We start from the raw sequence: 16248 nt of genomic DNA on the forward strand, positions 1-16248 counted from the left end.
AGAGTTGCCCCCACCCTCCTAGCCTTTCGTAAGCTCCTTAAAACCCACCTCTGTCGTCAGGCATGGGAGAATTGACATGTTCCTTCCCCCTAGGCTTATAAAATTTGTGTATGGTATGCTAGTGTGTATGATTGGTTTTTAACTTGTGGTGTTCTTAAAATTAATTTAATATTGGATTTGTCTTGTATTGCTGTTGCTGTGAGCCGCCCCGAGTCTGCGGAGAGGGGCGGCATACAAATCTGATTAAACTAAAAAAAAAAAAAAACACCAGTAGGTGTCAAAGATGGCAGGCTTTTCTGCCTCCCCAGGCTCCTAGAAAGACTCTGGAAGTTGGGGAGAACAAAAAACAGGAATTCCCCAAATCCTCCGGAGCTCCCAGTAGGCCCAGAAGGCCTGAAAATCAAATGGCTGGCGCGCTCATGCCCGGTGGACTTGAACTTGCATGCCCAGCAATATGGCTCCTCATGCTACTTGTGACATGCATGATATAGGTTCGCTATCACAGATCTACACAATTATCTGATAACTGTAACACATAGATACCTCTACTAGATACTAACAATTCAGTTATTAGCAGTCTCTTTGCACAGTTACCATATACAAAAATTGATGCTTTTTCTTCTTTTTGGAGTTTTTTATTCTTAAAATCAAGCATCTTAAAAAGACAGGAAGAAAAATATATACATAATACAAACTTTAGAAATACTGTACAATTATAAAAGAAAGAAAGAAATGTAAATTTAATATTTTAAGGACCCAATGAATGGAAGTATGGATAGTCCTCAATTTTTGACCACAATTGAGCCCAAAATATTTGTTGCTATTCAAGACAATTATCAAGTGAATTTTGCTCCATTTTATGACCTTTCTTGCTATAGTTATTAAATGAATCACTGCAATTATTAAGTTAGCAATATGAAGGTTAAGTGTATCTAGATCTGACTTTGCTTGCTGGAATTTGTAAAAGATGCTTAGACGTCCTCAGGACAACACAACTATGATAAATACATACCAACTGCCAAACATCTAAATTTTGATCACATGACTATGGGGATGTTGCAATGGTCATAAGTGTGAAAACTGATCATTGATCACTTTTTTCAATGCCATTATGAATTTGAACTGTCAGTAAATAAATGTTGTAAGTTTGTTATAAAACAAAAAGCATAACCATAAAGTTGTTCTTATCCATAAAAATATGTAAAATAAATCAGATTTTGTACAATTTCCTTGTAAAAACATTTTTCTTGTGGGAAAAAGTTGAATAATTCATAGTAAAAACAGAGAAACTTTCCATTCTTGAACATAGCATTTCAATGCAAACATTTCTAATTCAATCATTTATCATCTATTTATTATTTCAAAATATTATCTAAGGCTGCGTCAATTAAAAATCTAATACATAATTAATAAAAATCAAGTGCAAACCTTTCTCCGATGAGATGGCACAATGAAAAAGGTTTCAATATTATGCTTCTTTAAGAAACTATTCCTTTCATAGCCATATCCGGGTTCCACCTCATAGTCACCATTTAGGCACTCTAATGTAGTCTTTGTTATATGCACTTTCCTAAGTATAAATAAAGAATAGTTTTAATACTATAATCCATTATCCTTCTTTACAGAATTCAGTCTGAATCTTCTGTCTTAGTACATGAAGATCAACTTTCCATTTTATCCCCAAAGATTTTCTTCTTAAACACAAATTGAGTGTCATCTAAACACAAGTGAAGGCAATGGAGAATAAATTTGATCCAGACCAAAATCAAAACCTATCAGTAGACAATGAAAAACAAAAAGTTATGGAGGGAGAACTGCACGCAATTCATCTTTTTAAAATAAAATTTTATAAATTTTATAAATATTAATAGATCCAATATCACTCAAAGCAGAAAAATAGTATTTCATTATTTGAGGAAATTAAATCTAGCCTATAATATTTTGCCTATAAGAAGCGCACATTAAAATAAAAGATAGAAAACATTTTGTTAATAAAATATTAGGAGAGGAATTTATCTCAGTGGGACTAAACAAGAGAAATAAAGTTGCTTTATATATAAAACTTCAGCTTAAACCTAGGTTTGTAATAAGACATGAATATAGAAGATTTGTAGCAATAAAAGTGGACTGAATGGGATAAAGTTAATGGTAGTAGGAATTTATGTACCAATTGAAGACAAATTTTTAAAAATTGAATATTTTTGGATGAATTAATATCATGAAAATTGGTGTCTACTTGGTGAATGGATTGGAATAATTTTGCTGACTTGACAGAACATCAAATAAAGGGATAAAACTTCCACAAGATAAACTATTACAAGTCTTTTTGAGTTGATAGACAATTTAACTTTGGTTGACTTGATACAAAGGTTCAAAAATAGATCAGCAAGGGATTATACATTTTTACAGAAATCCACCCTAATTAGCAGAGACATATTATGCCGATATATGCAGATGATGCAGCAATTCTCTCAAGGATATGCATTTGATTCAAGAATTCTAAATATTTTCATATATTTATAAATATTTAAATATAATTCTAAATATTTTCACACTGTCATATATATATTGTAGTTGAAGCATTCCATCTTTATTTGATGGAATATATTTTTGTCGCAGTTTTTGAAGTTAGCTACATAATCTGTTTTGTTTTTATGCTGGAGGGATTTTTTAAAATTGTATCTTCCTTATTGATATGGGTACTTTATTTTTCTTGGTTATGGTGGTTATTAGTGGAATGTGTAGGCTGATATTTCTTTGACTTTGAGCAAGAAGATGTTAGATAGGTCATCGGCAGTGTTACAGCCAGAGAATAAAGTTTGCTAATCAAGAGTTGAGAGGTTGGCATCTATAAGTTCACAGTTGGCTTTTTAAAAGTTGTACTTGGGTGTCCCATTATTAAGGTGATTCTTCCAATGGTGTACATTGAGGCTGAAGTCTATCATGATGTGATCGCAGTTGGAAAAGAGTTCTTTTATCTGTAGTCCATATATTGTGCTCTTGCTGTTGCAGAATATGAGGTTGCGGCAGTTGTTGAGTCTAGTATTGTTTGTTATTAGTTGGTTGATTCCCAGATTGGTAACAATGTTGTTTAGGGTTGTATGGATGGACTCAGTTGTGCATTTCTTTAGGGTCCAGTTAATGTGTGGTAGATTGAGGTCTCCAAGAAAGATAAGGGGGTATGGGCAGAAGGCTGCCCACATTAGCAATTAGGTTAATTTGTTTGCATGTGAGATGTCATAGTCTGGGGCTCTGTAACACAGTAGGAAGCGAAGTGTGGCTTTTAAGGATAGATCAGAGAAAATGGTTTTTAGGAAGGTTAAGATCAGGTGTAACTTGGATATTTTTAAGGTTTAGTGTCTTTTTGTAGAATATAGCTACTCCGCCTCCTCTACGGGTTTCAAAGTTGGACGAGAAGAGAAGGTAGGTTTTTGCTGAGATGATTGAGTCAGGGATGGATGCAGTTAGCCATGTTTTGCAGACAAAATAATGTCGAAGGGAAGAGGGGTGGGGCCAATGGCCACAGTAACATGGAATTCCCCTTCACCCGTCGGGGTGCTTCAAATCCCTGCTGCCTGGGGGTCCCAGTTCCCATGGAACCAGGCTAGATCCTCCCTGGAGGGGAGGTGAAGATTGTCACGCTGAGTATTGACAGCCCCAGAGACATTTAGAGACATTCAGAGTTATTCAGTAATTAAATAGTTAACTATGTGTGTGTTTTATTAACTCTTCCTATTATGATGTAAAATCCTGTCACATCATTCATGCATCACATCCGTCCTCCGGAGATTCTCCATTTTATATTGTTAGTTCTTTGTTAGCAGCGATGATGTGAAGATGTATTCTATTTGCCTCCTATGGCATATTTTATTTTTTCTACTTTTATAATAAAAGAAACCTTGTTTGAATACAAATTTTCTCTTTCAATCCATCGCCTCCAGAAATGATTTATTATGGTCCACACGGACTGTAATTCATCGTCTATTTCTGACATGGCAGCAGAGGTCAGTTTATCATAATAAATCTAAAAGCCACGATACTCTGTAATGTCGGCTAAATGCAAGAAGAAATTATTCTCTCAGTCCTTTATTGATCAAATGTCAAGTGATCAGATAGATGATTTGCTGGCTCTTATAAATAACTTGAAGGAGAAAAGAATTCCAACGATGGAAGGACAAATCTCACATGAGACTGAGAATCCAGTACAAGAAGAAATCTTCACTACAAGAGAAGAGCTGAGCCGATAAATACAGCAACAAACTGTAACTTGCGATCCCCTTTTAAATGTTGAAAGCCAGCAAATGATTTATGATGCACAGGCTATAAAAGTCTTGGAAAGTTCAAGCCAGCCGATTTATGACCCAAGTAATTTAGAAGAAGCTGTAATGATCCCCTCTGAGTCATGCAGTCAGGGAATCTTCGAGAGCAGTGCGTTTGCCCAACATGGCTCCTCGCTAAAGGCAAAAGAGAAACTAAAGCATTCCGATGACAGACAGTCTCTCAGAAGCTCCACTGGTAGCCTGGATTCAATAAATGATATGATAGAGTAAATAGCATGGTAGCCCGTCTAGAGCAGACCCTCCAAGATACCCAGGCTTATTCTGCAGATTTTCATAATAGAGAAACTATTTTAAATGAAAAAGAAAGGCTGGTAAATAATGCTTGCTTGGATGATATTTATAAATACAGGAAACAATTAAATAGACTGAGAGAAATTCAAATGAATCTTTTAGAGAGAGAGCTGGGAACTATCTCTATCCAGCAGCAAAAAAAGGAAATCGAAACTCAAGATGCAAAGTTTGTAAACAAAGAGATATCAGAAAATCTCAAAAATTATCCTGTAGCACCATCTGGTGGCGAAACAAAAATTTTGCAGTCTGTCCAGACAGATTTTTCAGAAAAATTCAAAAGTTATCCTGTAGCAACATCTAGTGGAATACAAGATATTAAATTTAAAAGTACATCTTATTTTTAAAAATCCGAATTCTTTTGCAGATCAATGGAAATGAGGGCAACACATTGTTCATCATCATCCTTCAATTAAGCCACATGCACTGCAGGCAAGCCAAGGTGTGCAGATGCAACAGGACCAACGACCACAAGCTCCAGTCCTTAAGATTCAACCGCCACCAGTCCAAGCACCCCAGATGCCAGAACAAGCAGCCATGCAAGCTGCAACTCAAAGGCAACCTGTTACTTTAGCAACATTGAAAGGTGAGTCAAGATTAAAGAATAATGGACAAAATTATAAAACTTGGTTGCATGAAATGACTGATTTTAATTGCTGAAGGAGTGGATGATATGGCTTTTGATCCACCCAATAGACAGTGGACTGAGGAAGAAAGAGTTTCAAATACATGAGCGACACTTTTGATACTTATGTCTCTTGATACCGATTTGTCAGTTAGATTTCCACATGACAGCACTGCAAATGATTTAACCATAGCTCTAGATGAACTTTATAGACCAGTTTCAGAAGAAGGAACATGTTTGTTGTTCACTGAATTTTTTACTACAAAATTAAAGCCTGGAGACAAAATTGCTCCTCACTTATCTAAGATGCTAGCAATGCAAAAGGATCTAATAGAGTGAGGCTATCAAATTGATCAGTTGCAAGTAAATACAGCAATAATCGCCTCCCTCAATCATGAATGGAAAGATGCTATCACAAAATATAATAACATACCTCTAGCTCAACGCACAATGCCCAGAGTATGCAAATTATTAACAGAAGAAGAAGTGATTATGTAAAGTAGACTCAAAACTACAGCATCCAGATACAAACCTACAATGAGTAGAGGCTACCAACAAAGGGGCTATACTTCAAGATATCAATGGCACAACCAGCCTAGAAGAACAGATTTTCAACGCTCTCAATCTGGTGATTTTCAATGCTCTCAATCTAGTGATTCTCAACGCTACCAATATCCTGCTCAGCCCAGAGGAACAGATCCTAGGGGTTCCAGAAGCAGAGGCTCCACCAACTATAGATCATCTCAACGAGGTTCGAGAGGTGAGCCATGTGCTTACATCAATTCTTTCATCCTGAACAATTTTCCACAAAAGAGTCCACAGTATGACATTTGACATTTATGGACATTAGACAGCGGAGCAGCTTTTCACATCACCTACCAAAAGGAACTTTTCACAAAATTTTATAAGACTGATATCAAAGAATTGCATGCAGTATCACACCACTTATGCAAAGTTGAAGGAGAAGGAACAGTCTACATAAAAGAATTAGACCAACTCATCCCACGTGTTCTATATGTTCCAAAAGCTACAAGCAACTTACTCAGCACATATCGCCTAAACGTAGACTTAGGTTCTGAAGTGACTTTTAAACTAAATGAAGACTACATTGTTAAGAACGGAAGAGTTATTGCTACTGCTTTTCCAATCAGAGGTGTTTACTACTTAAAGCCAGATTCTCATGTAAAAGTTGATGTAAGTATAAAAGTTCCAAAGGACGAAAGCACAGGTCCAGAGATAAAACCTGTTGCCATTATAGAAACAAAGGCTCCTAAAGCCAATGAGGTTCAAGAGGTTCCAAATGATGTTTCAAATGTTAAACCTGTATTAACAAACAAATCTTTTCATTTCAGGTGTGTTCACAGAAGGCACCGTCGTTTGGGCCATGCATCTTACCCAGTCTTATCCAAGATGCCTGAATTTGTAAATGGTTTTAAGGTTGATAGTAATTGCAAAGTTCATTTAGACTGTTTGGTCTGTAACTCATCCAAATCAAAAGCAGTACCGATTGCTAAGTATGCCACACGGTTGTCTACATGCATTTTTTGATTTGGTTCATACCAACATTGTCGGTCCATTTCGGACTACTAAAAGTAACTGTAAGTATTTCTTGACTATTGTTGATAGTTATGCTAGATATGGGTATGTATACCTAATGAAGCAAAAATCTGAGATCTTTCAGATCTTTAAAGACTTTGCTGCAGAGGTACTCACTCAACATGGTGTCCGCATCAGAAGAATACAAAGTGATTGTGGTGGAGAATTCATGTCGCAGCAATTCCAAGGATGGATGAAGAGAAATGGAATCCATCATCAAGCATCAGCACCTTACTCCCCCCAGCTTAACGGAATTGTAGAACATAGACAGGGGGTCCTACAGACTATGTTCCGTTTCCTTCTAGAAGATGCTAATCTCGACAATTTCTATTGGGGTGAAGCACTCAGGTATGCTAATTATATTGTTAACCACACTTGGAGCAGTGTTTTAAATCAAACTCTTTACTACATGCTTTATGCAAAGAAGCCTGATATTCAAAACCTCCACATTTTTGGCTCATATGCCATGGTTAACATTCCACTGGTTCAAAGAAGGAAAGGATGTCCAGTGGCAGAAAGACTGAGATTTATAAGTTTTGATGAAAGTTCTAAGTACTACAAATTTGCTGACACTAATCACAGAGCTGTTATTTCTAATTCAGCTAAATTTGAGGAAAATACAAATTGGTCCAGAATACACAGTAATGATACTTCAGTTTATTTTCCTAAAGATGATGTTCAAGGTACAGCGCAACCTGATGCACAGGCAGCTGTTCCAGATGATGTTTCTACAAAAGATGATACACAATCTTCAACAGTCGCAAATGATGTTCCTAGCGATGCAATTGGAGACGGAGATGACCAAGATGAAGGATGGACCACAGTTCCAAGACGTTCGGAGAGAACCACGAAAGGGATTCCTCCAAAGAGATACCAACAGCAAACCTTTTCCTTTTCTTTGTAACAATGTTACACTTCCTCCTGAGAACTTTTCTCAAATAAAACATTTGCCTGAGTCTGAACAAGAAAAATGGTATGAGGCTATGGAAAATGAACTGGACAGTTTAAAGAAACTTAAAATGTTTCAATATGTTGAGCCTCCAATGAACAAGAAGATTATTGGTACACGATGGGTCTACAGAATTAAACAAAAACCAAATGATGAGAAAATATACAAAGCAAGACTAGTAGCACAAGGATACTCACAGGTGTATGCTGAAGATTACACAGATACATTTTCACCTACAGTTAAAAATGAAAGTGTCAAAATTGCCCTAACCACAGCTATTGCTTTGAATTTAGAAGTTTTCCAGTTTGATGTTGAAACTGCTTATTTGAATGCTGATCTAAATGAAGAAATCTACGTGAAGAGCGCATCCGGGTTCCAGGATCGAGAAGGGGACGTCTGGTACCTGCAAAAAAGTCTTTATGGTTTGAAACAGTCCGCCCTCATGTGGCACCGCTGCCTCATTGAGAAGCTAAATTCAATGGGCTTTATTAAGTCCGACTCTGATGAATGCGTGTTTACAAAAGGACAAGGTAACGTTTATGAAATTATACTTGTTTATGTTGATGATATTGTTTACATTGGTCCTAACAAATGTATGAGTGAAATTTTTGCACAAGGTTTAGAAAGACATTTTACTTTGAAAAGCTTAGGGCATATTCATGATTATTTTGGAGTTCAGATTGAAAAAACTGAGAAGGGATTTTGTCTCTCACAAGAGAACAAGGTTGATCAACTTTTGCACAATTGTAACATGTCTAACGCACATCCATGTTGTTCTCCTATGCAAACTGATTTCCACAGGTTGACACAAGATTGTCCTCAATTTGAAGACCAAACACTTTATCGGTCAGTAATTGGGTCACTATTATACATTAGCAGTTGGACAAGACCCGACATTTCACTGAGTGTGAATCTTTTGTCAAGGTACGTTGGCAAAGCAACTACATTTCACTGGACATGCATAAAGAGGCTGCTGAGATACATGAAGCATACGAAAGACATGAAGTTGTTCCTAGAACCGAAACACTACAAGTATCCTGAATTGATTTGTTATGCAGATGCTGATTGGGCAGGTGATAAAGAAACACGAAAAAGTACTTCTGGTTATATAATGTTTTTGAATGATTGTCCAATTTATTGGAAAGTTAGAAAGCAAAATTTTATTTCTTGTTCTTCCACTGAAGCTGAATATGCTTGTGTTTCTGATTGTTGTAATGCATTAACCTGTGATTCTGCTCTCGTTGATAGTATTTGGGGCGATCCCATGAAACCAATTGTTATTATGGAGGACAATATTTCAGTTACGTTCATATCTGAAACTGAATATGTTGGATCGCGTTCATAGCACATCGACATAAGATATAAGAATGCAAGAGAATACATAAAACAAGGATTCGTGAAATTACACTATGTGCCCACAACTGAACAAATTGCTGATTTGCTGAATAAACCATTGCCAGCTGACTAACATGAATACCTATCCAAGAAAATGTGCCTTATGTGAACCAATGTCCCTCACGACTGCTAAAGAAGGGGTGTCACGCTGAGTATTGACAGCCCCAGAGACATTTAGAGACATTCAGAGCTATTCAGTAATTAAATAGTTAACTATGTGTGTGTTTTATTAACTCCTCCTATTATGATGTAAATTCCTGCAACATCATTCATGCATCACATCTGTCCTCCTGAGATTCTCCATTTTGTTAGTTCTTTGTTAGCAGCCATGATGTGAAGACGTATTTTATTTGCCTCCTATGGCATATTTTATTTTTTCTACTTTTATAATAAAAGAAATCTTGTTTGAATACAAATTCTCTCTTTCAATCCATCGCCTCCAGAAATGATTTATTATGGTCCACACGTACTGTAATTTATCGCCTATTTCTGACAAAGATGGGGTCGCTGCCGGGGGTCTAGTTTGAGGTTGGCATAACCTCCAGACGAATTGGCTTGACCTCCACCGGCGGCGGTGCAAAATTGGCCAGGCTACCATCCCTGAGCTGACCTAAGCCATGGCACCAGCCTCGCAACACAAGGATTGAACTGTCAAGGGAACACTTGGGAAGAGAATTCTAAGAACTGTGCTGGACAGGTAAAGTTGGAATTTTAAGCTGTGCTGGTGAGTGAAGTGGCCAAATAAAGATTTGAAACTGTTTTAGCTTATTTTCGATTTGGAGTAAAAAATAAAATTACCGGAAATGGAAGGAAGTAGCTGTTTCTATGGTGAGGAGACAGCAAAAGCTTCTGAAACAGCAAGAGCCCAAAAGTGGATTTAACAAATAAAGATATATAAATTAGATTATAGTAATATCCTAAATTTTTTTAAGAAGATTAAGAGATTTAAGCCTTCAAGTAAGAAAATAAAAGAACTCTATGGAATTTGCAAAACAACTCCACCTGCTGATTGGAAGACTTATTATGAAAGAAATTTTGGATTTATTTTCTGACAAATGCTGACCTTGTTTTGGGAACATCTTATCTACTATAGTGAAGTTACAAAGAACCTTCTTTGTTTACTGTGGGTGGGGGAAGAGTATATTTCCTGTTACTTTTGGATGATGGAAAAAAACTAGGAACTGTCTGAGTGAAGCAAATAGATGGAATATGATGAGAGGATATTTAACCATACTATGTATGCTATTACACAAGGGACAAAGAAAGAAGAAAAATGGAGGAAAGAAGATTTGGAAAATGTTGAAATTATAAAATAATAATTGATTTGATAAATGGATGAATTTATGATTGTTTACTTGAAATTATATGACTCATGGATTATATGATTCATGGATGCCAAGTATATTGGTGGTTATTGAAATGGATGTCCATGTGCTGTCTCTATGTTGGCTGAGGCAGGCAGGATTCCCTTGAGTACCATTTGTTGAGGGTCAAGGGAAAGGGAGGGTTTTGCCCTCTCGTTCTGCTCAAGATCCCCATGTACAATTGGTGGGCCACTGCGTGACAAAGAATGCTGGACTCAATGGGCTTTGGCCTGAGTCAGCATGGTTCTTCTTAAGTTCTCATGACTATTGTAATATGTTGTTATGCAATTGGGAAATACAATTGAAGGAAGGGTAAAAGAAAAAAAAATACACAGGGTGAATATCATTAAGATTTAAAAACCTATAAATTGAACAGGATAAATTGTTTTTTGAGATGCATTTATGATTGATGCTACTTTGATTAATACTGTTACTATATTTTTTTCTATATAATACTTTAGTATATGAATTAATGGGAAGAAAGGAAGGGGAAAGAAAAATGATGATGAATTGAATATTACTCTTGGAAATTACAGAATATTGATTGTGATAAAAGTAAAAATTTCTAAAGGTTTAATAAGTTATCAAAAGAATTTTTAAAGTTAATTTAGAGAAGATATAAAGAACCCACTCATTGATGCTGCTGATGAAATATTGACATATAGTAATTATAGAATAAATGGAATAACAAAAGATACAGAAAAAATATAAATAGATTAGGGAATATGATTACATTGGGTTTACAGTGAAAGAATATAAATAGATTGGGGAAGAGGATTACACTGGATTCACAGTGCAAAAAAATATAAATAGATTAGGGAAGATGATTACACTGGGTTCACTGTGGAAAAATAGAAATAGATTAGGGAAGATGATTACACTGGATATACAGTAAAATATAAATAGAGTAGGGAAGATGACATTGAAGTATAAATAGAGCTGAGCATGATAATTATACTGGGTTGGCAGTGAAAACACAATTAGGACAGGTTAACATGAAACACTGTGACAAATAGATAAAATGATAGATGAGTGGTGAATACCTTATTAAATGTTTTTGATAAAAGAAATGTATACTGATTAGGCAGATTGATAATTGAATACTATATTTCCATTAAGAACTGAATAATGGTTTATTAAATCGATGATATTGATATGTAATGATAGAAATTAAGTAGATTTAATTGATACAATTTGGTTTCCTTTCTTTCCTTGGGAATGATATGGTTATGATAATATCTTATAAGATTTGGATGATAAAGTATGGATAATTAATATTTAAGATCAAATAACTTTTCTATTTGAAGGACAATTAGCATATTATAAGGGTAAATGAATTTTTAAAAGGTAAATAGGTATATATGACAATTGAAAATAATCACTTTGGCCTAAATGTAATAAAATTTAATAGATAAGTGAAAGCAAATATATGAGATGTAATAGCAAATAGTATTGTAAGTTTGTATAATAATATTGAAAAAAATTATATGAAAGTTTTCTAGGTGATAAAAGTAAAGGTGGCAGCATATTGTTGGATGATAAATACCAAATATAAATGTAAATTCATTGTATTGCATTGAAGATTGAAGGTATATGATATTGCACTGTTTAAAAGTGGAGAAAAATAAAAAAACTTTTATCCTCCCCCCAAAAATGTCGAAGGTGTCAGTGTTTGGTAGTAGTAGGAATTCAGATGGGAGGTGCATTTTATTCTCCCAAAATATAGTATGTGTAAGAGAATGGAGAAAATGGAAATAACAACAGGAGATACAGAATCTTTAAGGCCCCTTTTTGATGAATATGCAGCTAAAATACATGAGCTAATTGAGGCAAATTGAGAACACCTTGAATTTCAAAGGAACTTGAGAACACCTTGAATTTCAAAGGAACTTCATGAGGAGAGGCAACATTTGAGTAGAGATATCAAGCAAGTGAAGGATTGAGTGGATCTTATGGAGCACTGGAGAAGAATGATGTTTTGTATGAAGCTGATTTGAATGAAAGATCTTTTTTGAAATCTCACCTTAAAGAACTTTAATTAAGATTTCTAGCAATTCCTGAACTGTGTGGATATATTAGATTAAGGATGATTAAAGCTTTGGCTAAATTAATTAATTGGAAAGAAAATATTTTGGACTTAGAAATAGACAGAGTATGCAGAATAAACTACAGATTTGCTATTATAAGAAAGTTACCAAGAAATATCTTAGGTCATTTTGTAAGAACAACCACCATGTTTTGGATTGACACTTTAAATCCAAACTTAAAAAAAGATCACCGGAGTTGTTTTTATATAAAACCACTGTTCAGGAATGACACCAAGTCTGCTGTGGTTCAACTGGTTTATTTGAACAAGAACTGTAACAGGAATCAGGCACCCACCAATTCTAAACCCCAACAAAGGCAATGGTCTAACCACTGCCCTATTTATACTATTTTAAAAGCGCGGGCAAACAGAGACAGCCGTTTGATTTTGGCGGCTTCTGTCTGCTCGATGCACAGGAACCAATCAGATTTGTTCTCTCATTTAACCGTGCAAACATAACACCCCTCCCCTCATAGCTGGTCATCATCCATCAATCATTTAGCCAAGCCACATAATCCTGAAGACGGATTGGCGGTTTGATTTCTCATTGTGACCTGCACAGTTTAGTTATTGAGATGTTACCTTCCTGGGAGACCGGCTCTTGTGCTGCTCCACCCGGGCCTGTTAATTCCAGACCTGGCTGCATTGATGCAGCCGTATCACCGCCAGCCTCCAGAGTTCGAGGGCGACCAATGCTGGATGCTCGGGAAGGATCCAGTAAGTCCTCGGATTGTTCTATTTCATTGTATTTGTTAACTTTGCTTTCTAGAAGGGGTAGAGCAATTTGGTTAGAAGGGTTTGGATGTTCTATGTTAGTTTGTGGAAGTATCCTTTCCCTAAGCTGATCTATATGTCTTCTCCAGTCTCTGCCGTCATTTAACTTAATAATGTATGACTTTGGCTTGTTTTTTTCAGTAACTAGTCCTTCTCTCCAATGTGTACTAGAGTCAAAATCCCTGGCAAAAATTAAGCCTCCGATTGTAAAACTTCCTTCTGGTTCAAGGTTTGCTTTAAGTGTCCCGGTGTATTATGTAGGGTTTATTCTGACTAGTTGGGAGCATAATTTTCTCCCCATAAGGAGTTCCACTGGACTTTATTAGTTGTTGTTGATGGGGTTCTGTGTTGTGCCAGAAGGAATTGGTCTATTCTCTCTTGCTAGTAACCTGGGGTTGAATGGCTAATGGCTTCTTTGGTGACCTTTACCAGCCATTCTATCTGACCATTGGTGGCTGGGAAATGCAGGGAAAAGAGGGCATATCTGATCCCTGGTTCCATTTGCAGTGCAGTTAATTGTGGGCTGTTATCTGATACCAGTATATCTGGTATACCGTGCATTGCAAAAAGTTGTCTTAATACATTTATTGTGGTGCTAATCATTGTTAAATTCATTAAGGCTACTTCAAGCCATTTTGAGTAAGCATCCACAACGATAAGGAAAGACTGTCCCACTACTAGACCAGCAAAGTCTATATGGATTTTATACCATGGGCCTCTGGTTGTTTCCCCTTCCATAGGCTTGGTTTTTGGTGGGTTTGGTTTAGTCTGCTGGCACAGATTGCAAGTGATCACCCAGAGTTCAATGTCTTTGTCTAACCCGCGCCACAACAAGTGGCTTCTGGCCAAACTTTTCATCCTGACCCTGCCTGGGTGAAATTTATGTAAGATTTGCAATACCTTTTTTCATAAGGTTGGTGGAACTACCCTCTCTCTCTCCCCACAGCATACAGTCCTTAAATATATTTGACTCAGATTGTCTAGTTTTATACATTTGAAACCTTTCATATAGTTTGTCCATCGGCCACCCCCTTAAAATCCAAGTCTTTACTTGTGATATGACAGGGTTCATCCAACTCTATTAATAGGACATCACTTGTTGGTGCCAGGTCCTCTACTAATTCCAGCTGCGGGCAACTGCTCAACGCATCTGTGTGCACTATCTCCCCCCTCCCCCGATGCTTTAATGTATAGTGGTATCCCGAGAGAAAAATAGCTCACCTAGTCATCCTCGGGGAAATGAGTGCAGGGGTTTGTCTGTCGTCTGCTAATATACCTAAGAGGGGTTTGTGGTCAGTAACCAAGGTAAAAGGTTGGCTGAAAAGGTAGCAATGAAAACAGTTAACACCGACTACACTGCAAGTGCTTTTTTATCAAGCTGCACATAGTTCCTTTCAGCCGAGGACAGGGTTTTAGAATAGTATGCGATAGGCACTTTAGTGCTGTCTGGGAATGAGTGGCTGAGGACGGCACCAATACCAAATGGGGATGCATCACATGTTAAAGTTAAAGGGAGAGTGGTGTTATATCGAACCAAATAGATTATTATATGATAGCAAATATTTAATAGAGTTAAATGTGTGCTGATCGGTGGGTCCCCACGTCCAGGTGATGCCCTTGTGCAGGTGGTGTCCCCACATGGGTGGGTCCCCATATCCAGGTGGTGCAGAGGTTCTGCCACTATCACTTTCTGTTTAAGAAAGACCGAATAAAAGTTTAGTAAGCCCCAAAAAGCCTGTAATTCAGTTTTGTTTGTGGGGGTAGGGGCGTTTTTTATGGTGGCAACCTTTTCCTCAGTGGGGCAAATGCCTGTCTTGTCAATCTTAAAACCCAGGAACTCTATGCTGGGTACAACCCATGAGCACTTACCCGCAACGCCCCTTTTTTTCTTTGTGTTTTGGATTCGGCTGAAATTAATACATTGTCAAAATAAGGGATGACACCGAGAATTCTGTGAAGGAGCCTTTCCATAAGGCTTTGGAAAATGCCTGGGTACACTTAAACTAATTGTAACCTGGTACTCTTAAATGCTCCCCTATGTGTGACTATAGTCTGGGCTTCAGTGGTCTGAGGGTCAACAGGCAATTGTTCGTACGCAAGGTCGAGGTTGGCCAAAAAAGAACTGCTGCCTAGGGTGTGCAAGAGGTGTTGGATGACAGGGATAGGGTAAGCATTATGTTGAAGGGCTTTGTTTAAAGTTGCCTTGTAATCTGCACAAACTTTGATGGAGCCATCTGGTTTAAGGGGCGTGATGATTGGAGTCTCCCACCTAGCATGGCCAGTGGGGATAGGATCCCTGGGTGATCAGCTTATCTAGCTGGGTGTCCACCTTGGGTAGGAGGGGAATGGGAACTCTTCATGGCTTAAGGTGGATTGGGGCAACAGCAGGGTTTGCATTAAAAGATATAGTGGTGCCTTTATACTCTCCCAGACCTTCAGCAAAAACTTCAGCAAATTCCTCCATTAGTCCCTTGGGCTCACATGTAGTAATGAAGTGTAACCCTGTTACCTCTATACCAAAGGGATTTAACCATTCGTGGCGAGCAATGGATACTTTGGCCCATCAACTACAATGAGGGGTAAGAAACACTTGAACATTTTGAACCTGACCGGTACCAGCACATACCCCAATACAGGAATACATTTACCCTGAAAGTCAGTTAACCCCGAGTTCCAGGTTTGTAGCTGGGTCTTTTGAACGTGCAGCATGTAAAGTCTACATTTATGCCAGGGCATGATGAAATGCTTGGACCCAGTGTCCTGCTCCATTTTGCAGGGTAAGTTTTTAATGTACAAGGATGTAAATAGTTTCCCCTCAGTCAGTGAAGAGT

General features: G+C 37.2%; 1 protein-coding gene across 1 annotated transcript in view; it reads right to left on the bottom strand.

Annotated features, from left to right (window-relative positions):
- ADCY1 (adenylate cyclase 1) overlaps positions 1-16248 on the bottom strand; it is a 424936-nt gene that overhangs the window by 284450 nt on the left and 124238 nt on the right. Inside the window, exon 7 of the mRNA XM_070767120.1 lies at positions 1429-1570. Within this exon, the coding sequence (XP_070623221.1) occupies positions 1429-1570 (142 nt within the window). The remainder of the gene's footprint in view (positions 1-1428; positions 1571-16248) is intronic.

This window comes from Erythrolamprus reginae, chromosome Z (genome assembly GCF_031021105.1).
Source record: "Erythrolamprus reginae isolate rEryReg1 chromosome Z, rEryReg1.hap1, whole genome shotgun sequence".
In the NCBI taxonomy this organism is placed as follows: Eukaryota; Metazoa; Chordata; class Lepidosauria; order Squamata; family Dipsadidae; genus Erythrolamprus; species Erythrolamprus reginae.